The sequence below is a fragment of the Ursus americanus genome, chromosome 15 (genome assembly GCF_024610735.1).
Source record: "Ursus americanus isolate L20-20 chromosome 15, mUrsAme1.1.p, whole genome shotgun sequence".
Taxonomy (NCBI): domain Eukaryota; kingdom Metazoa; phylum Chordata; class Mammalia; order Carnivora; family Ursidae; genus Ursus; species Ursus americanus.
This window is the reverse complement of record NC_142141.1, coordinates 24,104,550-24,131,783: the sequence shown is the minus strand read 5'-3', so window position 1 is coordinate 24,131,783 and position 27,234 is coordinate 24,104,550. Positions and strand designations below refer to the sequence as shown.

The following is a 27,234-nucleotide window of genomic DNA, read 5'->3' as shown; positions in this document are numbered from 1 at the left end:
TTTATGAACTTAAATCATAATACATGGTCAGACTGGGAGAGCGGCGGGGCAGGGTGAGGGGTATTCATGAGCAAGGACAGTAGGTGGCGTGAGGGGCAGCCTCTACTCAGAGCCTGGAGCCTTGTGCTCCATGCCCACCTCAGACCCTCACTGCCCTGTGGCCTTGGGCAAGTCTCTGCCAACCTCCGCCGCCCCCCGCCCCCGCCCCGGGGCCTCAGTTCTCTTGTGTTTCCAGGAGACTGGACTGCACGCAGGACCCTTGGGGTGTGGTTTCCCAGGCCGGCCTTGACCCTGCGGCATCCCCCACCTGACCCCAGACAGCCTTGGCCTTGTATTTATTATAGCCATGACTTCAGTCTCTCCGGTTCTGCCGAAGCTGGCTCCCTGGCCCACATATTTATAAACCCAGCAGCGCAGAAATAGATGTGACGTGCATGGGACTTGGCTGATTTTGTGAGCAGGCTGGATTTGGCGAGTCCATTTGGAACGGGCTCGAGTCCTCCAGCATCCTGGGTGCTGGGATTCACGGGCAATCCACGGCAGGAAAGCCACTTGGAGCTCCCAAGCTCAGCCCTATAATTGTGTGGTAGGGGGTCACTGAGGCCCGGGAGTGGAGGGATGTGGCCCAGGTCACAGAGGGCATGGCAGAGCCAAGGCCAGAATGAAGGTTCTTTGCATTGACCCTCAGGGAGCCCCCAAGTGGCCAGCTCAGGTCCCAGGCCCTGTCAAGTCCTGGCTAGTTGTTTTTCTGCTCTGGGACCATGGGCAGACTTATCCTCCTGGCCTCCATTCCCCCCATCTGTTAAATGGGGATAGTAGTAGGTGCCTGATTCATAAAGTTATTGGGGGGAACAAATAAGATCATAATTGATAGACTGTATGAATTCAGTGCCCAGTACATAGTCAATATGCAATAAATGGTAACTTTTGTTCTGATTATATTCCCAGTCACTCCTAAACAGAAATAATGATTTCGATAGCTGCATCTTATAAAGTACTCACACACGTTACCTGATTTAATCTTCACAACATGTGAAGATTATGACATCAATATTGTTATCCTCCGTTCATGTTTTACATGGAGGAGACACTCTCAAATTAATGAACTTGGAAAAGAAGGTTTTCAAAGAGATAATGTTAATATGCAAAATCATATTTTTATATCCAGGATTATAAAAATACTCAACCCTAAACGATAGATTTGTTTGTAGTGGAAGATGAAATGAACAATTGCATAATCAGAATATTAGCATAAGAAGTAAATCTCCCAGAGGTTTGCGGGGCTTATGTTCCCGAGTTTGCCACCTAATGTTGATTTTATGTATTTATAATTGCATATGAGAATTTAACGTCATTGTGAGCTTGAAATACATATGCCATAAAAACACAGAATGGCATCTGTCAAGGTTTTTCATATTAATATCCCTGTTTTCTCTGTCCTCCTAATACACAGCAGTCCTTGCTTCCCTTTCCTGCTTAATTATTTTTCCATTGTACTTATCACCATCTGACATGCTTTCTTATTTATTTATTATCCATCCACCCCAACTAACATGTGAGCTTCACGTGGGCAGGGCTTTTTTTTCTTTTTTGTTCAGTGTGTACCACCAGGGCTTAAAATAGCCGATGGCACATCGCTGGCATTCAGTGAGTACGTGTCGAATGAATGAAGGAACAAATGAATGACTGAGTCGCCATTCTACCAAGAAGGCAACTGAAATCCGGTGAGATGATGTGACTGGTCCGTTTACCCAGCTATTGTGAGGCTGAACTGAGGTCCGGCTGACACTCATCTCTCCTGAGACCACCCAGCATGCCCAGCTTGGGGGGCTCTTCCCAGCCCCTCACCCCTCACCAAGGGATGGTTTCCTGATGCCTCCAGAGCTCCCCCCAGCTTCACATGATGCTCCCCTGGCACTGGCTTCTTCCGCCCCAGGAGGTGGACGGGAATGGAGGGGAGGAGGGAAGTAGGGAGGAAGGAGGAGAGGTCGGAGCAGGCTGGGCAGCCAGGGCAGTGATGGCTGGAGGCTGAGGCAGGAAGGAAGGAGGACAGGATTGGCCAGTCTGTCCTGCAGCCCTGGAGGGAGGGGTCAGTAATGTGTGGTCATGCTTCCATATCCTTCTAGAACTGACTTCACTCACTGGTAAATGCCGGGACAGGCAAGTCCAGGGAGGATTCAGGGATTGTTTCAATCTTGGCGGTTTCTACCCCCACCAACCATTCTGCCCAAGGCCTTTTTCTGCTGGGGAAACTGAGGCCCACTGTAAGGAAGTGACTCTTCCGAGAACGTATAGCAAGATAATTGTGAATGCTGAGCTTCCTCATGCTCCATGTTCTAGAGGTTAGAGGGGCTTGGGATTCCCCCTTTGGAACCATAAGGAAGAAAGCCCCTCACCGTGGCACCCACCGCCTCGTTGGGAGAGAAGCTGTAAAGGCAGGAACATAGCCTCAGCTCAGATTCTTGAGGGTAATAGAAGCTCTTTCCAGTGACAGGGGGAACCCAGCCTCGGACAGGCACACTGCCCCCCCCACTCCTGATGCTGAGGTGGTCAGGCAGGGGTGCGGTGGGCAGAGGTACTTCTGACTGACTCCTTTCCCCACGGGAACCCCATTTTTGCCCCTAGGCTCTGTATATAGTTAAGGCCTCAGTCACCCTACATTCATTACTCCACTCGATAAATATTTATTGAGTGACTACTATGTGCCAGGCAATGTACCAGGTGTTGGAGATAATCTCCTCCCTCTCTCCTTTCCCTCCTCCCATCCTTCCCTCTCATTCACTCAGTCGTTCATTCATTCATTCGTTCATTCGGTAACTAGTTACAGTACTAAGGCAGTAGAGCCTATGGGTAAGAGTGCTGTTTGGAGCTAGGCTGGCAGGATATGAACCCTGACTCAGCCACTTACTAGCTGTGTGAGCTTGGCGAGTCACGCAAGCCCGACTTCCCTATCTGTAAAGTGGGATAATAATAGCACCTTCTTTATAGGGTTGTGATGAGGATCGAATGACTTACTGCACACTAAGTGTCTGGAACAGCACCTGACATAGTAAACACTTCATAAACATCAGCTATTATCATTGTTACTGTTATTATGTGCCTGGCACTGTGCCAGGTGTTGAGGAAATTGCTCCAAAATGTTCCTCTGGCAGGGATCCCTGCACGCCAGCCCTCATTTCAGCTTCCCACCTTCTCCTCCCGGCCCCACCCCTAAGACCTGGGCCTTGCAGTGGCTCCCCTTGTCCTATCACCTCTCGAGCCAGGAGGAGAGAGTCCAGGCAGCTGAAGCCTGTCACGATTTTGTCTTTCAGCCCTTACTTCCCTCTGCCCTGCCACACACGCCCTAGCCTCAGCCTATCCAGGCCATCGTGTTTCTCCAGATTCACCCCCAAATGGTCCTGCCTTCTTGCCTGCACTGGGCCTTGATGGACGGAGTACCTTCCGTCCATCAGAATGCCAAGCACTTCCTGTCAAGGTCCTTCAAATCCAGCTGAAGCGTCATCATCCCCAGGAAGCCCTCCTTCCTTCCCCTCAGCCAAGAATCATGAGACCTGCCTTTGAATCTGCATTTCCCTTTGTTTGCAACTGTTTTTTTTTATTCTGTGAGCGATGGGGAGCCATGAGGGGTCCTTGAGCAAGCAAGCAACATATTCAAAGCCGCACTTTAGACGAATGGAGTAGACCGGGTAGAGGGTGGAGATGGGAAGAGACTGCAAGTGGGGAGGCCGGGTACGGAGGCTTCTGGGGCAAAAGGGCCTTCAGAGGAATGAGGGTCTAGTCTTTCTGGGCGGCTTCTCCCCTCTCTGTCTACTTCCGTCTCCCCACAGGAGAATCAGATCCTGTGACTTTCCCCACCTCACTAAGTCAGTGGGGGGTCAAAACTGGGACCCCATGCCCTGTCCCCTTGCAATGCACCTACTTAAGCCTGATCTTCACCACCCCTCACTCCGTCTCCCTTCCCCTGGGGCAGGTTGTGGGCCCTGCGGATGGGAGTCAGGGAGGCCGGACTGGGCTGTACTCTTACCCGGCTCGACATTCATCCCCAGAGCCCAGCAGCTGAGCCGCACACTCTGCTCCCTCATTCCTTGTGGACGGAAGGAATGAGCCTGTGTTTTTCAATGAATCCCTACGTCAACCCTTTGAAGTAGGCCCCATTTTAACCCATTCAGCTGGAGAACCCGAAGTTCAGGAATATGAAGAAACTTGCCCAGGGTCAGTCAGCCACTGAATGGCAGAGTCAGAATTTGAACCCAGATCAGATTCCAAAACCAGTGTCCTTCCACCATCACGTAGAGAACAGCAGAAGGAACATGAGGCTCCCAAGGCCATGATCCCTGGGCCCACCCTCGGGAGATCTGGGCAGGCCCCCAGACTCATGCACAAGGACTATAGAGCACCAGACCCTCAGCTCAGCTCAGCTCGGTACCTGGAGGTCAGGGGAGGGAGGAGGGAAAGCTGACCCCTCAGGGTGGAACAGGGTAGCTGGAGGCAGGTGCCTGGGGGCCTGGGTCCTAATGCCAGGCTTGCATCTGCCTTGCTGGACAACCTGGGAGAGACCTCCCAGGCTCTGGGCTCAGAGTTGTCCTCTCTGAGAAGAGGACAACAGGGTTGTGCCTTCTGTGTCAGCCCTGCCTGCCAAGGCTCTGTGCCCTTGGAGCCTGCGGTCAGATGAGGGATGTGGAGCCAGAATTAGAGGACCCCCCACCCCCCGCTCCTGTTTCTGCTGAGGTTGGAGCAGGCTCTCTCCTGCTCATATTGGAGATGTGACCCCACAGGCAGGCCCCCTGTGGGGTTCCTGGAGTTAGTCTGCAACCACTGAGAGCAGAGGGTAAGAGCACAGAGCCCAGCAACTGGACTCACGTCCTGCTCCACCGCTCAGCACTGCTGTGCCTCTGGATTTGGAATTTCTCTCTCCTTGCCTCAGTTTCCTCATCTGTAGGCAGCACACACACACCTGCCCCCAGGAGCACTGGGTAAAGGGCTTGGGCGCACACTAGCGGATGCTCAGTAAGGGGCAGCTGCCATTCCCGTTGTGGGTCCTGAGCACCCTGCCCCTGCCCCGGGCTCCTGAGCTTAGTGGGTGTTCCAGGGCTCAGGCCGCAAGGGGCCTGCTCAGACCCCCCAGCTGGGTTGGGAGTCCTCCCTCCTCGGAGGGGGGGAGACTTGCATTGGAGTGCTCCTGCCAACCCCTCCCTCCTGGCTTGGCAGCGTGAAGACAAAGCCGGCCAAAAATATTTGTGTGGGTGGCGGAAAGTTAACTCTTCCGCTTCTCTCTTCTTTCCTGGAAACCGTGGCCACCGTCAAATACAGCAAAACAGAAGCAGAGAGAGCGAGGCGAGGCCCCTGTGGGGCGTCAGAGGGAGCCCTGCCCCCCACGCCCACTGCTGCCTGTTGCCATCTGGCTCTGTGATGGTGTGGGTGGCAGTGGTGGTGGCGGGTGGTGGGGAGTGGGCCTCCAAGGGCTTAGAATCACGGCATCCTGCAACGCCAGGGTTGGATGGGCCCTGCGGCCTTGTCGGTCTCAACCCCCCCATTGTGCCTTTGGGCAAACGGACTCAGGGTCACACACGGCACCTGCCCAAGGTCGCACGGCCAGTTAGGTCTTGTGGAAATTCTACTGGCTCTTGATGAGATTCTCAGATTCTGTGACACTCTGGGGTGGAAATCCGGCAGCAGCTGGTGAGTGAGAAAAAGCACAGAGAGGAGAGAGGCGCTAGAGCCATCTCTTCTGTGTCTCTGTATCCGTCCTCACGGTCAAGGTGGCAGAGCTGGGTTCAGATGCAGCCCTGCCGCTCACTAGCTGTGCGACTTAGCCACAAGTCCCTTTGCCTGTCTGAGCCTCAGTTTCCTCACTTCTGAAATGGGTAACACAGTACCTCTCTCGAAGCGTTGTTGTGACAATTTATTCTGACAACCTAAGTGCATAACCCAGTGTGGAACAGGTGTTCAGTATTGCGAGTGCCCATTCTTCTCTGGGCAGAAGGTTGGCTTCTTTCTGCTCATTTCCCTGCCACCGAGGCTGCTGTAACAGGTGCCTGCTATCTCTGTGATCCTGACGCTTGTTTGCCTTTCCCTGGTTGGCGCTGATTTGCCCCAGGGCCTGGTAACGCACTTATCTTTCCTCTTGCCTACCACACTCTCCTGGCACAGCTCCAACAGAAGCCGAGGCCTTGACCCAGCTTGCTGGGGTGGGGGATGGGAGGGCCTGACCCCACCTGGGGGGTGGAGGAGTGACCTCCAGGTTAAGTACCGCGGCAGGCGAGGTCAGTGTAAGCCCTGAGGTCACTAGTGTCCCCAGACTTTCATCACAGGATTCTCACTAGTCATGGCCAGCCTGTGTGTGTGTGTGTGTGTGTGTGTGTGTGTGTGTGTGTGTGTGTCTTGGGGGGTGGTTCTTCCCTCCCCATTTCCCAATAGGATGAGATTCAGAGAGTGCATCCTTGCCAGAGTTATGGAGCTAAGCGGTGGTGGAATCTGTTAGCCAAGATCTATAAATCCCAGGGTTTCCTCTCCATGTACATGGCCACTAGCCCTGTCTTAAGCTCTCTCTGCCCATCCTGGGGCAACTTGTCCACCTCCTCCCTGGGCCTCCGCACATGATTTTCAAGACTTGGTCTCCAGCCTGGAGCTCTCCCCTGCTCTCCAGGCCCCTACGTGGAGCTGACCACACTCCTGTCCCTTGGAAGCCCCCAGTCAAACTCATCTCCTTCTCCTCTGGACACCTTCTCCTTCCCCTGTACTCCTGATCTCTATTAACAAAATCACCCTGTCACCAGAGTGACAAACCTGCCTGCAGCCTAGACTCCTCCCTCTTCCTCCACACCCACTCTCCATCTGCCTCCCAGCCCAGCCAGTTCTTCCGCCCAAGTTCCTCTCCCACGCATCCTCTCCCTGCATCCCGCATACCCTATGGGAAGCCTCGTCCCCTCTCTGAAATCATCATCATTGTTAACATTTATAAATAATCTTACCGTTATGATTACGGTTCTTGTTATCATTCACAGCTCCCCCCACCAGACTGTAAGTCTTCAGGAAGCCAGAGTACCATATCTTCTCTATCCCCATTGTATTCCCACTAGCTTGTATGGTGTCTGCCATGCAAGGAAAGCTCGAGACATTTTCGTGTAATAAAAGAATAGCCAACATGTATTAAATGACGTCTCAGAAACCATCCTGAGTCCTCTGCATGCATTTTCTCACATTGGAGATATTACCGTTCCTATTTTACACATGGGGAAGCTGAGGTTCAGAGAGGCCATGTGACTTGCTGCCAGCTCCACAGGCGGCAGGGCTAGGGGTCTCGCTCAAAGCCTGGGCACAAAAGCTCACCGCTGCCCTGTCCCCCTTGGGTGGGGGGTGTCCTCAGGGTGTCCCTGGCCCCAGCCTCGCGTCCTCTGCTCCATTGTTCCTGTGATTCCTGTGGTGTATGTACCTTTGCTGGCGTGTGAGGGAATTCTTTCTAGGCGGTGCCCAGTTAAGTATTTTTTAAATAACTAGATATTTATTTAATGTGTATTAGGGGGGAAACGACTTAGCACAACATACTTGCGGTTTTCCTGCAATTATTGCTTAAGATAAGCCTGAAGTAATAGAAGTGAGTTATTTAAAGTTCATTTAGGGAAAAATATTAAGCAAATAAGGTGTCAGGTGGCATAAGGATATGGTGGAAATTTGGGATGTTGAATGACTGAAGCTTGGGACTTTCCCATGGGTGTGTGAGACCCGTACCCCAAATCCCAGCCAGTTCTCAGGGCCCCCTCAGGGTGGGCAGGTCTCAGAATCTCAGCCTAGAACACCCAGCAGACTGTCTCATGTGCTGTTTCTTTTCTCCCGGGCAGGTAGGTCATCTTGAAGGAGGGCCTCATAGACCAGACACAGGTTGAAAGAAGGGCCTGGGGGTCTACCACACACCCAGCCCAGGAGGGCCCCACGGTTGCACCTTGCCCCAGCTCTGGGACTTGGCTGAGGAAGACAAAACTGCAGAGAGCCAGAGAAGAGACCCCCAAGAGGAGCAAAGACCAGCGCTCACTCAGGTGGTGGCCTGGCCCCAGCTTCTCTGCATCACTAAGGAGAGGCAGCGCCATGCTGGGTCCCCACCTCCCACCTCCACCCCGTGGACTCAGCGAAGACAGGCCTACCCCCTGCAACTTCCGGATCCCTGATGGGAGCTACAGGTGTCTGGCCTTGGAGGCTGAGGAGAGCAGTGGCGAGGAGGGCCTGCAGGGAGAGGCCGGGCTCATGAACTTGGAGGAGGACAAGGTGGCCAGCAGGAGTGGGGACAACTTGGCCTGCAGAGCCACCCAAGGGGCACCAGAGCTGCCCAAGGCCCTGGGCATCCAGGCACCCAGCTGCTCCAGGGCAGCCCGAGGGGAGCCCCAGCATGATAGCAGGACCAGCCAGGACTGGGACATGGTGAAGGCTCAGCAGGTGATGTCCCCCAGCCCCCGCCCCAGCGCTGGGCCCACGGTTGCCCAGAAACCAGGTAAGCTCACACCCCTTTTCTCTTGGACTGCCGGAGTCCGCCGGGGCCCCCACAGGTCTCCTGACCATACTTTCCCATGGTACATAACGGCCCCCACAGTCCCACGGACACGCCCCAATTAACAGCTGTGAGGAGACGGCTGGCGGGGGTGGGGGGTGGGGTGGGGGGAGGGGTTGCTGGGAGTTCCGTGCAGTTCCAGCTGTGCCACGTCTATGCCAGCTCTTTTCTCTGCTGAAGAGGGCACGTGAGAAGTCCGCGAGAGAAAGCCCTGTGAGCATGCTTGGCTAAACAGAAGTCCACCTCTCACTCTTGTTTGCCCTTAATCATCCGTGGCAACAAATGGCCTTGGATTCCAGGCAATGACAGGGCAGGACTGCCTCACTGAACATACAGAGTGCCGGCTGCTCGAGGGTGCTGGGGACACAGCCCTGGGCAAAGCAGATGAGGTTCCTGCCCTCGGGTTTTCGAGGTACAGCCTGAAGCCTCTGATCCGGTCTGACCTCTTAATTTTACAGGTGGAAAAACTGAGGCCCCGAGTGGGGAAGAGACTGCTCCAGGGTTCTCGGCCTACTGGTGCCTGAGCTGGGCCACATTCCTCCCCCAGGCCCCAGTTTCCCATCTGTTAGAGACTGAGGGAGGCAGGATCTATGTCACCTGGGCTGCAGGGAGGACCCAACGACAGCTTATAGGGAAGAGCTCAGGGTGCACTGCCAGGGAGGGAGGGAGGGAGGAAGGAGGAAGGAAGGAAGGAAGGAAGGAAGGAAGGAAGGAAGGAAGGAAGAGAGGGAGGGAGGGGGGGAAGGGAAGGGAGGGGGGAATGACGGAAGGGAGGGAGGAAGGAAAGGAGGGAGGGAGATGGTTTCCCTGCAGGCTCCAGGGACAGCAGAGCAGGGCAGGACAGGGAAACCCACACTGAATCACCTTCATTGCCCGGGCCCATGGAAACGCTGAAGTGGGTCCAGATGGGGAGGACGTGAGCGCAGCCATGCTTGCTGAGGCAGGAGCCGCTGCCAGCAGATGCTGGGGGCACAGGGCACATGGGGGACACAGGCCTGGGAGGGCTAATGCGTCAGGAAACTGGAGGAACACCTTGTTTCTCTGCAGGCATGGCTGCCGCCCTGGCTGACATCCCGTCGGCCGTCCCACCCACTCTCCTTTCTGAAATAATTCTCACCAGACTCTGACCACCCCCCATGGCCAGCATTGCCCCCCCCCCCGAAAGCACACACACTGCCCCACTCCCCCACACTTTCACACAGCGGGGAGCTGGGCAGGATCCAGCAGATGCCTTCAATGCATCAAGCGCAAGGAGAAGGAGGACCCCAGGAGGGCCCAGCAGCCTTGAACTTGGAGATGGGCCCTCATACCAGAGTCAGCCCAAACTCAGGTCCCCAGGAGGCTTCAAGCCCCGGGACCTGCTCCCTTCCCACTCACAGACCCTGGCTGAGGGTCAGGAGCCACGGTGCTGGTTCTGGACCTGATACCAACTGGCCGCACCCCAGCTAATGGCTTTCCCTTGCTGAGTTTCAGTTTCCTCATTCGTGGGAAAAAAAAATTAAATAGGAGCCCCCTCTGCCTCACAGAGATATTGTGAGGCTGCAATGATCATAAATTAGGGTAGTGTTTTGGAAATTTTAGAGGGATCACGTGATGGACATTAATAATAATTAAAACGATCATCACCGACTCAGCAGTATGAAAGCTATTATTTAAGTAAGCCCTTATGTGCCAAGCCCACTGGGCTAAGAGCTTTACGTGTATCATTTCACTTAACCTCATAGCAATCGCCATGAGGGACATACTATGATTATCTCTGTTACACGGATGAGAAGATTGAGGCTCAAAGAACATAAATGACTTGTCTAAGACTCCTGACTAGTTAGCTGCTACGCCATGATTCAACCCGGGTTTTCTGAATATGGGGCTGTGTTCTTAGCCACCACCGTATTCTGGAGTTACAAGGGGACAGTGCTGTCTGTGACCTCCTGGAGTGGAAGAGACCATGAGTGAAGGGAGGAGAGGGGCCACCTCGAATGAATCCTGTTGGCTCCTTACACAGAGCTAGGTCATTTTGTAGTATCCCATCCTCGCCGATCTCACTATATAGCCTTTCAAGGCAGGTATTAATCTCCCCATTTTACAGGTGACACAACTGAGGTTCAGAGACCTAGGTCCCTTGCCCAAAGTCACATAGTCAATGTGGGAGCTGAGACTACGACCATGTTCTTCTTCCTCGCAGTCTGGCTCCTTTCTTCCTTTAATGTCCAGCCAGATAGCCTCCAGTTCTGTCCTGAACATTTCTAGGGACGAAGGGGGCAGGAGTGGCCTCAGGACGATGTCTCAGGGAGGTCTTCTCGGAGGCGGAAGCGGGAAGGAAGCTGGGTCTTGCAGGAGGGGAGAAATCCGGGTGGTCTTGGGTCAGAGCCCACTCTGGCCTTTCTGCTCCCCCGGGAAAGGGAGCGGCCAGAGTGCCTTCTCTCTGCCTGGAGACCCGGAGGGAAGAGGCCTGTGGAGCTGCCAGGTTATTAGCGGATTAGGGCTTCCTTTCAATGCTTCCTCCCAGGACCGCCAAAGGATTATAAGCACCTTCAGACAATTACACCCATCCTTCCGCAATTACACCTGCCTCTCATGAGTGCCCCCCAGCAATTTTAAGGATGGGTCATGGCATCTTCTGCCTTGGGCACCCACCACCTGGGATGGGTGGGTACTGGTGCCCTTTCTCTAAAGCCTGAGTACCAGCTGAGCAGGGCAGAGCGGGGTCCTCGGCAGGCTGGAGGGGCAACGGGTGCAGAGAGATGAGGTGGGCAGCAGTCTGTGGCTCAAGTTTCCTGCCATCAGCAGAGAATATATGTGGGCAGGGAAGTGTCGGGTAGGGCTCATGATCGGACCTCCACCAGCAGTAGCCGGTCCACAGCTCCCCGAGAGAGCCAGGAACTGCTGCTACAGTCCTCGCCACAAAGTCTCAGCTGCTCATAACCGGCAGGGCTGGCTGAGATTATTGTGGAGATAATCTTGAGGAGACTCTGAAGCCCAGAGATGGCAAGCAGCCTGTCCAAGGTCACACAGTACGTTGGTGCGAAGCTAGAGCTGGAACCCAGGGCTTTTGCCCCCCCCCGCCCCGCCCCGTTCAGCTGCCACATACTGTCCTAATTGCTTTGTACGGGCTACTTCATTTCGTCCTCCAAACAACCCTATGAAGTTCATACTTTTCTTATCTCTGCTTCACCGATGAGGAAACGAAGGCACAAGGAGTTTAAGGGACTCGGCGCCAGTCTCAGGCCTGTGGGTGGTGGAGCAGAGATTTGAACCCTAGGAGGTCTGGGCCCATGCTTTCAACCACCTTCTGTGCTGCCTTGTCTCCATGGAAACGAGGCAGCAGGCTGTGTTCTTCCACCCACCTAGGGCTGGAAAAAGGTTGTTCAAGCTCTGGAGGATGGTGGAGGATTCTGCCAAGCCATATTTCACCACCCCCCCAGCCTTGGATACACTTAGGGAGACCTGGGATCCGCCGCTGAGCCAGCCCCCCCTGCATCTGTGGCCTGGGGAGAGCTACCTTCCCTCCTCTCCAGGCCATTTGCTATTGGGAGTCCAGGGTATCTAAGGACTTGGAGGCCTTTCCAACTCTAATGGACATGGCTCTAAGCCTCTAAGGTGGGGGTGTGGGTGTGGATCTGGCTTGTCAGTTGCACCCTGCCCTTGGCCATGACTGTACTGTTGAGGCAGAGGAGCCCCTGGCCATGGTAAGAGCTGACAGGGGTCACTGGGTTGAGGCCAAGGCCCCTGCTCTTTAGGCCTGTGGGAGAGAGGGTAGACAGGGCAGGAGGCTGGGCCGGATGCCAGCCACACCCCCTCTCACTTCCACCCTCCACAGGGACCAGAAAGGAGGGCAAGGCACACGGGCTCACACGTACCTCATGCATGCACTCACACACATGCTCTCACCCCCCAAATGGGGCGTATATGGACACGGCAAATCCATACCCTGTTCTTGGGCAAATGTGCACATGTATATACTCACATCTGCACACGCGTGCACACGTGGGCCCGCCCTCAGACACCTACATATCCACGCGTGGGGCGTACCTAGTACACCCTCCCACACACACCGCCCTCACTCGGGCGTGCCTACCTTTCCCCTGTGGACACATGTATCGGATTTGCACACACAGCTACAGTCGCACCTGGAAACGTGCAAGCACACATATGCCCTTCCTTACATACAGGTTAAAAGCATGTTCTTTTCTCCATTTTCTTTTGCTCACATACCTACACTTTAAATCTCTCCTGTACGCACACCTTCTCTCCTACAGGCATATCCACTCTTGCACACCCGCTGTCACACACCTACATACAGACTGAACCACTTTCTGTCCTCCTTCCTCTTCCCCATCTCTTTCTCTCTCATACCCACCCACACAGTAATTCTAGCTTCTCTCCTCCCTCCCTCTCTCTCTCTCTCTCACCCACACAGTTTGTTTCCTGGTTTCCCACAAGCTGGGCTATAGCCACTTTTCTAGCACATGTACTCTTCAGCAGGCAGTCACTTACCTGGTGCCAATCCCCAGGACCCCTCCAGGTTTCCCACCTCCACTTGAGACAGCCCCAGCACAAGAGCCGCCGCAGGGCCAGAGGAATTCTCTGCAGACCCTGAGGCCCACCAGAGAGATGGGAGCAGCCAGGGAGGGTTTGCCCCTCTGTCATCTGACCTCTGCACGCTGAGCCCACCCACTGGGGACAGGGGATGCCCAAACCCAGGCCACCTGCAGCTCTGGGTGGGGTGGGCTCACATCAGCACACTTCTAACTTCCTCTAGCCACAATCTAAACACAGAACCTTGATATGAAACACAAATGAAAGTGGAACCACCCTGGGTGAGGGGTGGGGTACTTGGAACCCAGGGAAACTTTGGTGAAAACCCAGGCCAACGTTTTTCCAAGGGTAGTTTTGCTTCAAAATTGGTGGGAGTGTGATGGGTGCTTGCTCTCAGTACTGTTCCCAAGCCCACCGCCTCCTCACCGCTGGGAGGGTGTGCTGGAAGGTGTGCATCTGGACTAACAGCATCCCCACTTGACTCGTGCACACTGACCACGGCCGAGGGGCTCTGCTGAGCTCAATCTGAATGGCATTTAGTTCAATGAAAAGATGGGGAACTGAAACCCAGGAGCCACACAGCGTCCCTGCCCTGGCTGCTGCTGACCCACCCGTTAGCCCGGGGAGGGCCCCAGGCCAGGGGGGGAGGTGGCAACCTTCCTCAGTCCCCATTTGCCTGAGTCCTACCGCGGTAGACAGTTATTGTAGTCACCAGGGCTGAGAAGGGGGAGGGAAGATGGGCCTGAGGGGTACAGCATCTGGGTCTGAAAGGAAAGGGGCTGGGGAGGTGGGGACAGTTATGTTATGTCAGTTATGGGGCCAGAATCACAAAGATTGAAAAGGTTGGAGGGATAGAGAAAAGATGGGGAGACGGGAAGAACTGGGTGAAATGAAAGCAGAGGGATTTAGGGACCGACCTCGAGATACAAAAAAGGGGGAGGAAACAGAGAGACACAACGAGGCAGCAGAGTGCGGCATAAGGGAGGAAAGCCGGAGAAAAGGGGGACCGCCGGGATCCCGGGGCCGAGCCCGCAGGGGAGGGAGTCGCCCCTCCGGGGGCTGGGCGGGGCGGCGGGCGGGGCGGCGCTAGGGCCCCGGGGAGCGGGCGGCAGGAGTGCGGCTCGCCCGCCCGCCCAGCCCTCCCGGCTCCCGGCTCCGGGTCCCAGAGCAGCCCGCTAGGAGGTGGTGGCGGCGGCGGCGACGCGGAGGGGACGCCCGGGGCGGAGCGGGGACCGCGGGGGTCTCGGGGCGGGGCGCACTGACGGACGCGGCCAGGTGCGCAGAGGCGGCGGCGCCCGTGAGCTCAGGGACCGCGCGCGGCGGCAGGAGGTGAGTGAGGGGCGCTGGCGGGGCAGGGGTGCTGGCGCCCGGCGAGCCTCACCCCTTCCCACCTGTGCGGTTCCCCGCGCCTCCCACCTGGAGGTGGCACATCCAGGCTCCAGTCCCCGCGCACAGGGTGACCTTGGCCGAGTCGCTGCTACACTGTGGACCTCAGTTTCCCCATCTGTACCGTGGCGGGGGGGGGTGCTGGAGAAATCTGGAATCTCTGGAGCAGCCCCGGAGCGGGAGGACGCCCCCGAAGCTACTTCCCGGGGCTGCGCGGGGGCTCCGGCCCTCAAGCCCCAACCCGCGAGCACCTCGGGGGCGGGGGCAGCAGGGTCTGACGGGTGGGACCCGCCGGAGGGGTCTGCGGACCCCAGCCGGCTCCGGGAAAAGCGGGCTGGGCGCGTGCCGGGTTGACCAACATGGGCGCCCGTGGGGTAGCAGAACGGCGTGTGCTGGCCTCGCGTCCCCCTTGCCGCGGGCGGGGCGGCGGCGCCGGGCTGTGGCGGGGAGGGCGAGGCATGCAGGACGCGGGACCTTCCGACCGCGGGGACCACCGTCCGAGGCCCCCTTGGGAAATCGAGGCTCTTCCTGAGCGCCTACGGACAGAGGAGGAACTGTCTTAAGGGCTGTACAGCAGATACTCACAACACCCCGACCACTACCCCGGTTGCCAAGGTGAGAGCCCATGGAGGTGGAGTGAGGGGAGGGTGGGGCTCCTTCGGAACCCCTACACTGCAGAATCAGGGGCTCCAGCCAGCCCCTGACAAGACCTCTCTGAGGACTCTGGGGAAAGGTTCTCCTTTTCCCTCTTCCCCCACCCCAAGTTATGGGCTTACTCTGGATTGGGACAGGGACCCCCTGAGTCCCCTGTCTGGGTTGTCTACAAGGAACAAGAGTGAGCAGGGAAGCACCAGACACCCCATTCCCCGCCCTATCCTGAGTGACAAGCGGGACTGCAATAAACCAGCTTGCTGTGTGATCTGGAGGCAAGCCCTGTCCTCTCTGGCTCCCAATGAGAGGTGGGCAGAGTGACCCCTGAGGGGACAACTGCATTGGAGACAGCAGGGACCAGCTGGGTGAAGGGACAGTCCGAAGGTGCCCCACCCCTGTCATGTTGCAGGGTGTGGGATGAGATCAGATGCTGATCGGAGGGACTAGGGTATGCTGGGTAAGGGACTGGGAGTCTTGCTGGTGCCCACCAGTCTGTCACCATCCCCACGCCCGCCCCTGTCCTGTGTCAGGGGACAGAGCCACAAACAAACCTCCGTATTACCTCAGGCAGTGGGATGGGGCTCCTCGAGGGAGTTGAAAATGCCATTTGGTCCCCTGCTTGTGTCTCTATGTGAGACCTTGGTTTGGCTCTTCCTTCTCTCTGGTCCTCAGTTTTGCCATCTGTACAACAAGGGGAATGGACTAGAATCCCTCTAGTTTGATATTCAGAGAACTTCCGAAAGGCAAGTTTTTTGTTGACCTGCTGCCCCAGCTCCCACTTTTTTCAGGGTGGCCCCCACTTTGCAGGCCGTGGGCTAGCTCCCCCCATCTCCCAAACTAGCACCTAAATTAAGCCGTGGTTGGAATCAGCATTTATGGTTAAAATAAGACCTCTAACCCCTGCCCTCTCTTGTTGGCTGTTGCCCTTCCCCTAAGGTGAAAAAAAGGACACAACCCTGTGGCATTCAGGTGCCCGCTTCCTACTTGATCCCCAGTCTCTTTGGTCAGCATTTTATCTAATCTCCCCATTCTGCAGTTGGGGAGACTGAGGCTGGGGAGGGCATGAGATCTGCTCAGGGTAGTTTTGTGAGTAGAAGGCAGCAGAACCCCCTTTCCTTAGGACAGAGCAGCTCCTTCATAAGGGGGAGGGGGCAAGTGGCCGAGGAGCATCTGGAGGAATGGGAGAAGCACAGGAGGAAACTTTTCAATGTGTCCTTTTCCCCCTGGTCGTGCCCTATCTCCGTAGTTGACACCTGTCACCCTGAGCCTAGGAGGTGGACAGGGCAAGGGTCAGTACACTCCCTCCACCTGCCAGCACTGCCATCCCATGGGCTCTACACACCTGCAGGTCTAGGGGCCTGGCCTGGGAGGCACCTTTTCCTTCGGGGCAGCTCCCAGGCTTCCAGACATGAGCTCATCAGAGCTGCTGATGCCAGGAAGGGAGGGACCGAGGGGGGAAGCAGGCAGGGCTGCCCGGCTTGGGGCGCTGCAGGCCCCCGGGGAAGTGGAAGGGCGCCTCCATTGTGGAGGGTTTGTAGGCTCTGGCCCCCACTGTTGTGTGGAGGCAGGACAAGCTGGGCCAGCAGAGGGTCAACGGGTGTGGGGGTGGGGATGGCCAAGTGCCCAGGGCTGCAGGGCAGGGACCTGGGTGTTAAGCCGTTCTCTGCTGCTTGCTTGCTATGTGACCTTGGGTGAATCCCTTGCTCTTTATGGACCTCAGTGTCCCTGGCTAGCTACAGGATGAGGTGGGTCCTTAGGCACCAGGGTTGCAAGAGTGAACAAGACAGATGGGTCCCTGTCCTCGAGGAGCTTGCATTTTGATTGGAGAGATAGACAAGAAAAAGGATGGCAAAGAAATAAACAAGATATTTTCAGATAGATAAAAAATATATATATAAAAGCCATCCTGCTAAGACGGAGAACAATTGGAAGGGGCTACTTTGTGTTGGTGGTGAGGGAAGTCCCCTCTCACTCCAGTGGAGTGGACACCTGAATATTATTTGAAGGAGCGGTCATGGCTGGCTTCATGGAGGAGGCATGTCCAGGACCTGGGTCTAGAAGAATGGGAGGGATTTGGTTGGGAAGAAGGGTGTTTCAAAGAACAATAAATGATTTAAACTAGGAGCTGGGGTGGGGGTACAGGTGGGGGTAGCCACTGGCTGTGGATTATGAAAATGCCTTTATCCCCCGTGGCTTCAGTCTGCAGAACCAAAGGAGCCCCAGGCCTGTGATCGGTCAGAGTGGCTGGGCGCTGCTGCGTTAGGCCTGTGTGCATGTGAGCTCATAGTCCTTTGTGAACTGTCCCCGGACACTGGGGCTCAATGGCTACCCAGTGTGGCCAGAGGAGGAATCAATGTGGGGACAGCCTCCAGGCCCTGTCATTCCAGAGGCTTACAAAAGCCCTCTCTCTCCAGAATGAAATCTTTACCAACTGGCCACCGCCTGAAATCCCACCATCCTAGCTTCATCTTTTCCACTCGGTGAAGCAGCATAGTATAGGACTGTGGCAACCCTCTCCTCCACCCTCTCCTCCCCTGCCCAGCCTCCCAGAGCCGCTGCAGGTGAAGCAAAGTTCAGGCTACTCCTGTGTGACCCGCCTCCTGCTAACCCGCAGATTCTGGGGCTGGACCCCTGGGTTCTCCTCCTGGCTAGCTGGGAGATCTGAGGTGTCTTATATAACCTCTCTGGGCTTGCGTTTCTTCATCTATAAATAGAAACAATAATAAACCCTATCTTTACTGTTGTTTTGAAATGAAATGATGATAAATGCTAAAAAAGATACTATCGGTTCTTAAATAGTATTGTCATGTTTTGACTCTGCTAAAACAGCAAGCCTTTGAAGAGATGGACCCCAGCTCAAAACTCACATCTCAGTATAAGCTGCTTTTTGATGTTTGGCCAGGAACAACTTTTGATGGCGGGAGGATGGGCACAGCACAGTGGAAAAGGGCCTGGACCGTACTTCTGGAACAAATACTTGAACCTCCAGTCTTAGCTAACTGGCTGGTGGTCTTGGACAAATCATTTGTTTCCCCTGGGGCTCAGGCTTCGGTTCTGAGCTGCGATGAAATGGGGTAGGAAGGACGTGAGGGGATCGTGGGAGTTAAAGAGCTCAGGGGACACCAAAAACATGGGGCCAGCAGAGGGGCTAGGAAGGGGCAGGCTGAATGAGCCCCACAGACAGGAGAGGAGGCTGACCTGAGACTCACACATCTAATCTTCTGGAATAAAATCTCTTGGAGACTAAAAATGTTCGATAGATAAAAACCAAAGTTCTTGGGGAAAAAGTTAATATTTATTGTTACTTACTCTGTGCCAAGGGTATCTTAAGTTCTTTACATGTCAATAAGTCCATGAAGTAAGTGCTATTATTATCAACACTTTACAGATGGGAAACTGAGGCACAGAGAGGTTAAGTGAGCTTCCCAAAGTCATACAGCTGGTAAGTGGCCAGATTCAAACCCAGGCAGTTTGGCTCCAGAGCCTGTGAGCTTAACTTCTACACAATCTCTTCTACTTTAGATGGAATGCCAGAGGCTCAGAGAGGTCAGGCCACCTGCTTAAGAACACACAGCATTCCTTTTGATCCCCCTCATCTCTGTCCCTCAGGTCCTGGAAAGAGGAACCTGAGGTCTGGGGTCTGGGGTTTTGAGGTTGGCCCCTGAGCCAGCTCAGCTCTTTTCTCCCCACCCCCCTCCTCCCCTGGGAGTAGGTCAGGGAGGATCAAGTGTACCCTTGGAGGGCCATGGGCACAGAGGCTCTGCCAGGCCCTGGCGAGTGGGTGTGTCCTGGAGCTTGAGTGGATCCCAAGAGCTTGAGTTATAATGAACTCCTGTGGAGTCTGGCAGGCCTCCCCTCACCGTACGGATGGGGAAAACGGAGGTTGAAGGGTCCAGGGACCAGCCCAAGGTCACACAGGTAGGAGGGGCTCTTCCTCGCCAGCCCGCCTGTCCTGCCTTTAGGGATGCTTAGTATTTGTGGGCTCCATGGAGCGATGGCACTTGGGGACCCTCCCCCTGGTCCCCAAGGTGGCCCTGGTCTCAGCCAGGACATGATTCCTGATACGGGGCCCTTTGGGAGGGTACATGGAGTTGGGGGGAGGGTGCTGATTAAAAAATAGACTGTCACGCGCACGGGGAACAAGCATGCCACCACCCAGCAGGCGCCAGTTGGCTCCCCCAGGCCCAGCTGCCAGGCCCCGCTCAGGCCTCCCGCTGGGGGCTCCGCCCACCCCACCCTGGCACTGGGCCTGAGGCTGAATGCTCTCCCTCCTCCACCCCTGCCCAGCCTCCAGGCAGATGGCGCTCTCACTGAGCCTGGGTGGGCCTGAAGCTCAGCCGTAGGCTTTAAGCTCTGCCAGTGGGATCTGGCGTCAGCACAAGACACTGGCTGTGTGGCCTTGAGGGAGGCTCTTTCCCTCTCTGGGCCTCAAACACACCAGAGTAATGCTACCAATGAAGGCTCTTGACAGCTTCCAAAGTCTTTGCCAGATTCCATCGCTCATTTCAACCCAACAGGCAGCACTAGAGACCCACCACCTCCGAGAGCCATGTGCCCTGCGAAGCCCACTCAGCTGGAGAGTAGCAGAGCAGAGGACTGGACCAGGGAATCTTGCAAACCCCAGTCCCGTACAACTTCTTCAGGGTGAGCAGGGCCAGAAAACACAGAGGTGGGGAGACTTTGCAATAGTGATGTGAGTCGTGCTTTTATCCATTTATTCCTGCACTCAGCCGACAAAGGTTTACTGAGCCCCAGCCATGGCCTTGCACAGAGGCAGGGACAGAGCAGAGGAATGACAGCCAAGATCCCTGCCCTTCAGGGCTGCTTACTGTCGTCAGTCAGGGCAGACTGACGCTTAGAAAAATATGATGGAATTACAGATCTAATGAGAGTGTGGAGGAGAGGCAGAGGAATGCGACCTCCGAGGGCAGGCAGCCCTCCCTGAGATCCAGAAACAGACCTGAAGGGTGAGAAGTGTGGTCAGAAAGGGGACAACCCAGGGGGTAAGGAAGAAAGCATCTAGGCTTTCTGAGCAGCAGCTGATGCCAAGGCCCTGGGGTGAGGAGGTGCTTGGGCCCTGTCTGAGTACTTGAAGGAGGGCCAGCATGGCTGGAGGGTAGGGCGGTGAGGCACCATGGTGGGGGGGGGGGGCGGCTGCAGCGGGGGCACAGGGGCAGCGGCGAGGGTCATGCAGGGCCTGGAGCCTGGGAAGGGGTTTGTGGCCCATCCTGGGAAGGAGGGGTGGCTCTCAGGGCTGGTCTGGGAGGCTGGTCTTGCCTTCTCTCGTCTTTCCCTTGGATTTGCACCCTGATAGAGCTGCCACGGGGTCCTTGCACACTCCTCCAGCCTCCTTACCCAATGTCTGGGTCTTGTTTGCAGCTTAATGCCCACCTGATTCACCCTGCCTTCCAGGAGGTTCTGGTGGTCCATCAGGCCCGAAATGCAGGCTGGTGAGGCCATGTTCTTAGCCACTCACTCGGCTGAGTGCCTCTGTTCCAGATAATTCTTACTTCCTTTTATTCCTGTGAGAGCCTGTGGACGCAAGGAGGTTTGGCCGATGGCTAAATAAAGGCCTGCCCCTGGACTGCCTGCCCCTGCCTGTCATTGCCGCCTGTCCCCTGTCCCACTCCAAGCACCGCCATTCGACTCCAGAGCCCCTCAGGGCCAAACCCTAGGAGGAGTTGGGGGGCCTGTGTTCTGAGTCCAGCTCCGCTGTACGCTCTTGGGCACATCCCTTCTCCTCTCTGGGCCTCAGCCTCTCCGTCTGTAGTGCAGGGAAGTACCCCAGTTTTCTGTGCTCAGTGTGCGGCCCGCGGACGCTCTATCGGCATCACCGGGAATTACAATCACATTATGTGTGAGAGTTTGAGAGGCCCTGCTCTAGGTCAGTCACTTAAACTTAAACATTTTTTAAAATTAAAAGCTATAGAATTTTCCTCTCTCTCTGAAGTTTTACATATGAAGCACATAAGGGGGAACCACCCACTGTATATTTATTCATCGCAGGAATAGGGAGGGGAAGGAGTGTGGAGGGGTGGTTGAGGCCTGGCCGTATTAGGGCATCAGAAGGGAGGAGGAAAAGATAACAGGAAGAAGGTGGTGGGGGGGGTGCCCCACCTTCTCAGGCTTCTTCCTTTTCCCTGGAGAGCTCCTGACCAGGTGCCTCGAAGAGCCTTTTCAGCCCTGACATCCAGGGTCCTTTGTGTCCCGGCTTTAGAAAGATGGGCTGGGAGGGAGGGCACTTGCCCATCAACAGCCTAGCAGCCTCGTTCCCTGCTTGTCCCCATCTTGGTGTCCTGTTCTCTTCCCTGTGGAATTCCTGAAAGGGTAGCCGCTGCTATTCTTAGCGTGACAGGATAGTGAGGAGAGAACATGCTAGTACATTATTTATGCCTCTGAGTCAACAGGATCACATCCAGAGCTCCAAGAGCACCACCCTCCCCGGATGGCCATCATTGTCACTGTCTTGGCAGATGGGGGGAGGCACTTCCCATGACCCATAATGCGCCCCTCTTGGACCTGACCATTCCTCCTCAGAGCCTCCAGCCCCCTGGCCGGGAAGTGGGTCATGAAATAGAACGGTAAGCTAGGACTAGGGCAGAGTTGCTCTGGAGACATCATTCATTTCTGTGCTCATTCAGCACGTATTTATTGAGCACATACTACTCGTGGGAGGGGTGGGTACTCTGGTGAATGAGACAGAATCCCTGCCTTCCAGAAGCTCCCGCTTGAGCCTGTGAGTTCATGGTGCTGTGTCCTCGCAAAAGCATCTGTGCCCAGGCCTGATGAGGGGTGCTTTGCACCTCCAAGACCTAGTCCTCACAATTGCCCTGCAGGGTAGGGATTAGGAGACCCCTTTATGAAGGGGGATGCTGGGCATGGCATTTATAAGATGTTCTCAAGGTAGTGATGTGCTCAGCTGGCATTTGGACTCAGGTTGATGGGAACAGAAGGACCGCTTCGGATCAAATGGTAGCACGTAACGTTAGGAATTTGGGGAGCCCCCGCGTGCCCAGTGAGAGGGACATTATGGCTAGAAGGAACTTAACTGTGTGCGGTTGTCCTGATCTCAGTGAACCCTGAGTTACTGGAGAAGCCATGCGTGTCCAGAGTTTTTGTAAGCCTGCAGGGGAAGGACAGGTACACCGTGGGCCAGAAGTCAGAACCATTTGGGATGAGGTGATAAGGCCACAGGGTGGCAGCTCTCATGAAGCGGAGCTGGGGTCCCTGGCTGGCTCTGGCCGCTGAAGACTTGCGTTCCAGGAGATCCCAGGCAGACCCCTTGGTCTCTCTCTGCTTCAGTTGTCTAGTCTGTAATATAGCGTAGCAACCCCTGCTCTGCTTCCGTCTCTGATGGATGCGAAGGTGCTGGTAAAACTGTAAAAGTGTGCATGGCCAAGGGATGGCCTGTTACGTAAATAAATATATTTTAAGTGTATTTTTTGTTAACACTGTGTGGTCTTACTATATACCAAACTATGTTCCAGCTTTTTCCCATACGATAACTCACTTATAAACACATTAATAAAATCATGCACTCCAAAGCCCAAGGGGTCCCCAACTTGGCAATGCTCCAGAACCCCTCAGGGGGACTGTTAAGGTGGATAATCTGTGATCTGGGGCTGGAGTGGAGCCCAGGAATGTGCATGTGGGACACACTTCCTGAGAGACCCTAGAGCACCTGCAGGTTTCTGCTCTGGCCAGAGAGGGGATGGGATTTGCTCCAGGCCTCACGAGGAGCTGGGGACCAGACTGAAACTAAAAGCCAGACCTCCTGCTCCCTGTCGGGCCCTTTGCTCCTCCTGTCAGCTGCTCCGCACCGCCCCCTCACCCCCCAGCAACCTGAAGGGATGAAGCCAGGGACGAGGATTGTGACATGCAGTGGCGTGGGGGGCAGCTGGTAACATTTACAGTGCCGCGCGAGGCATTTTACGTGGCTTTTCCATTTAATGGCAGTATGGGTGGAAAAGGGGCATTCTTCACAAGGACAAAACCCACCGGCACATTTGAGTATCACGTGGTAGATTTTTACATAACCTTGGAAAGAGGAACCCATGACCGAGGGGCAGCGAGGCTGGAGAGGGGAACTTGAAGTCAGACCCGCAGCGCCCTTAGCCCTCAACGCTCTGCAGTCGCATGTGCCCTCCAGGCAAGAGCTGTCTGGGGGCTCAGTTCCCTGCAGACAGGGGGGGCTGGCGGGAGAGAGCCGCGCTGCCCTCCCACCAGCTGTGCGCCTGCTGCCTGTGCGTCTGGGCCCGACGGCCACCGAGGACCTATGTGTGTCCTTGCCTACGTGCGGGTGCCAGTGCACACACATTCGCGCGAAGGTTCTGCCCCCTCCGTGGGTGTGCAGGCAAGCCGCGTGCACTGCAGGTGTGAAGCAGGCAGCGCCTCCGTGTGCTGGTGTGCGGAGGTCCCGCTGCAGACCAGGCTCTCGCCAGCATCCAGAAGCTACTGAGAGCGCCTGCGTGTTGCAGGGTGTGTGTGCATGTGCACGTGTGTGTGTGTGTGTGTGCTCACACAAATGACCACAATGCAGGGGGATCCCTGAAGGGCAGCGGGAGGAGGGCCGTTAGAGAACTTGGTGTCTTCATCGTGCCCTCCCCCTGCACCTTACGTCGCCATCCTCAGACCTGCCAGGTGCGAGCCTGCCTCAGGACCTTAACACCAGCTGTCCCCGCCGCCTGGCCTCTCTTCTCCTGGACATGCACGGGCCTCACTCCCTCGCCCGCTTCACTTCTTGACTCAGGTGTGACTTCTCAGGGACTTTGATTACCGTATTTACCTTTGCAGACCCCCCCCCCCATGCAGTCAGTATGTGTCTCGTCCCTGCTTTATCTCTTTCTCTAACATTTACCTTCTGACTTACTGGTGTGGTTACTCATATACTTATTATCTTGCTCGCCTACTAGAAGGCAAGCCGGGGTCTGTGTTACTCTTCATGGCTGCGAACAGTGCCTGGCCCTTAGCTGGGGTGCAGAAAATATCGGGTGAATGAATGAGTCCATGCTCCACCCACACTTCCTTCTTTCCTTGGAAGTGTCTCACTCTCATTACTGAAATACCTGCTTTTCCTGAAGCCGTACTGTCCTTCACAGGCTTGACGTGCTCCTTATGCCCCTTTGCCACTACACATGTGACACCTACCTAACCATGACGATTGCAGGTCTCGGGGTCCCCCTCAGATCCTTCGGCTTCCACTAGAGGTGTGGGGGCACCATACTCTAGGAATCGCTGTTCCAGTCCAATCCCTTCTTTGAACACTTGGACAAACTGAAGCCCAAAGACGGTCAGGAACTAGTCCAATGCCTCACCCAAATTGTGACAGGAGCTGGGGCCAGATCCCCTGGCCTGTAGTCCTCTGTTCTCTGGCAGTGTGAGGGGCAAGGGGCGGGCGGGGCTGGGTGGTCCAGCCTCTCCTCTGGCAGCACACTCCTCCTGCTGGGGGGGAGCCAGACAGGCCTGGTCACTGGGGAATGGCATGTGGGCATGGCAGGGTCGGCAGCCTCCAGCACGCCCCAGGCCACGGTGCCCTCCCGGCTGCAGGGCCGTGCACCAGGAGGTGGGAGCCAGCCTTGGCTGAACCTTCCCTCCTCGGACTCTTAGGCCTGGGGTCACTCTCTAGGGGCCTGGACACGCACATCTAGCAAGGGCCAGACCTGGGGTTCAAACCTGGTTTTCTCTGCTACAGCAGGTTGGCTAGAGATTGACGCTGGGGTGCCCTTGTGGAGAGGATGCTGGGAGAGGAGGGGTCTGAGAGTAGGGGAAGTTGGGCTGTGCCGGTGAGCAGAAGAGCGAGACCAGACCCAGAGAGGGCCAGGGAAGGGAGGAAGAGAGACAGACAGGCAGAGCCTGAGCCCCGCAGAGTTATGCAGAGGTGGGTTGGTGCGAACGGCTGAGTTAGGTCCCCCTCAGGCGTGTGCGGTACTTGATACCGTGGAAACCATTTCTGCGTCTCATTTCTGCAGCAGTGACTCTGCAAAGCAGATATGATCATGCCTGTTTCACTGATGAGGAAGTCGAGACCCAGAGAGGTGGGGTGGTTTTCTAAAGGTAGCTGGCGAGTGGTACAGGACGCCTGGCTGAGCAGGGCATGGGAGGAGAGCAGGCCGCGCCCCTGGCCGGACTTGGACTTGGTCGAGGAAGGCTTTCTGGGAAGGGCCGGCGGGCTGAGCGGATGTGGGAGTGAGAGGCAGCCGTGGAGACCTCACACCACCAACTGGCCAGATAACCTTGGCAAATCCCCAAAACCTTTCTGAGCCTGTTTTCCCATCTGTCAAATGGGTATAACGGCACCCCCAGGCCCCAGCTTGCGAAGAGAAAATGAAACAGCATCATAACATCCTGATGATACTTAAACCGAATGCCTGGAACTTACGAAGTTCCCAGGAAGCTGCAGTCTGAGTGATAAAAGTGCAGTGTGTCCCGCCCTGACACGTTTGCCCTCCGCAGTCACCTGCCCTGGCCAAGGAAGGGATTCCCAGAGCCTTCTGTGGGCAGATGTGAGCATGCCTGAGACCTGAGAGTTGGCATGGCCCGGGGAGCCACCAGGGGAGGCAGGCGAGCAAGCCTCCGCGACCGGCAGCCTCCAGGGTCAGACAGCCTCCAGGGCCCGGCAGCGGCAGCGGGTCCACCCCGGCTCCCCGCGCTGTTTACCCCGGGCAGGGACTCCGCCGAGCCCGCCGTCATTATCATTCCTGCTGCGTTCTTTCTCCCCGGCTATTTATTTTTCTGTGAGGAAGGAATGTGGGGAATTTACCACAGGGCGCTGGCCTTCACTTTCGCTGCCTGGCCTCTTCTCTGAGAGGGAAGCGGCCCAGACAGATGGTGGAGGAGGCGAAGGCGAAGGCGGAGCAGGGTCCGGGCCGAATCCAGGGCCCGCCGGTGGGGCGCTTATGTACCCATCCAGAGGGCCCGGGCAGGTAGCACGGTGCCGCTGGTCCCCGGGTGGGCGCTGTGTAAGGTCCACAGCTCCGGTGGAACTTTCCCTGGAATACCCCATTCACCGTCCAACTCCGGGCCAGCCCAATGGCAGTGTCCCTCTCCAAGGTGCCTTCCTCCGCAGCTGGGTGGTGGAGAGGAGTGGGGTGAGGATTGCCTTGAGCCTTCCCGCCCCTTTGGGGCTGGCCCTGGTGCTTGGAATGCCTCCACAGCTCTATCTTTCAAGATCTTGAGCATATGCTACCCCCTCCAGGAAGCCTTCCGGGATTCCTTCATCCTAATTAATCTCTCTTTTAGGCTTTTTATTGTCTCAGTGCTTCATGGAATATTCTACCTCTTAGGTCTAACACTGTGATTTGAGGTTTCATATCGCTCTTCACCCACAGACATGTTGCTGCCTCCCTCCTTCCTTCTCCCCACTTCTTCCAGGAAGTACCCTCTAGAGCTCTGATCTAGAATCTGGATGAATCTGAGAGCTAGAGGTATCTAGAAGTAGTCTCCCAGGACGAATGGTGGGGCAAACTGTGAAAGTGGATTTGCATGTGGGGGGGCTGGTCCTTCAGTCGTTAATTTCCTCCACACTTAGTGAACAGTGCGGCCTCTGCTGGGTGTAGGGGCATTTAGAGAGGATGGAGACCTGCTCTGGCCCCAGGTTGCTACAGGGCCCAGAGAAAGGGCTGCATCTTTGTGGAGGGCCCAGCGCGCCAGGCCCTGGGCTGGGAGCGGGAGACCCAGAGATGGACTCGGTCCACCCACGGCCCTGGCACAGGCAGTTCAGGGGAAGCCGTCTCTCCCCACGCTGGCTCACCACCTTTCAACTCCTGGAGGAAACATTCCGTCTGGAAGGGCAGGGTGTGGCGGTCCCTTCTGTACTCCCGAGGCTCCCAGGGCTGGGGTGATGGAGGCTGGTGCAACAGGAGAGGACTGGCTGGGCAGGCCTGGCTTACCAGGGCTGGACCGGGAAGCGGGAGCCCGCATCTGAGCTTGGTGCTCTGTGAACCCATCCTTTCCAGTGCACCGGGGGCTGAGCCTGCCTCTGTCTGGGTCACCATGTTCAAGTCCCTGAAACTCTAATTGTAGGTTAGTGTTTAGGCCAGTAGAGCAGGCAGGAAAGAGGTGGTGGCTCCTGGTCCTTGGCAGAGAAGGCCCTGCAGCCAGGTCTAGCAGTGAACAGTGCTTGT

General features: G+C 56.0%; 1 protein-coding gene across 3 annotated transcripts in view; it reads left to right on the top strand.

Annotated features, from left to right (window-relative positions):
- The first annotated feature begins 8,067 nt into the window (after nt 1–8,067).
- SYNPO (synaptopodin) overlaps nt 8,068–27,234 on the top strand; it is a 36,488-nt gene continuing 17,321 nt past the window's right edge. The window contains exon 1 of one of the 3 annotated variants that reach the window (XM_045815280.2): nt 8,068–8,482. In XM_045815280.2, the coding sequence (XP_045671236.2) occupies nt 8,083–8,482 (400 nt within the window). In that variant the 5' untranslated portion in view covers nt 8,068–8,082. Of the gene's footprint in view, nt 8,483–13,766; nt 14,405–19,642; nt 19,757–27,234 lie in introns of those variants that run through there. The other 2 variants (XR_006782931.2, XM_045815281.2) reach the window with 2 other exon arrangements.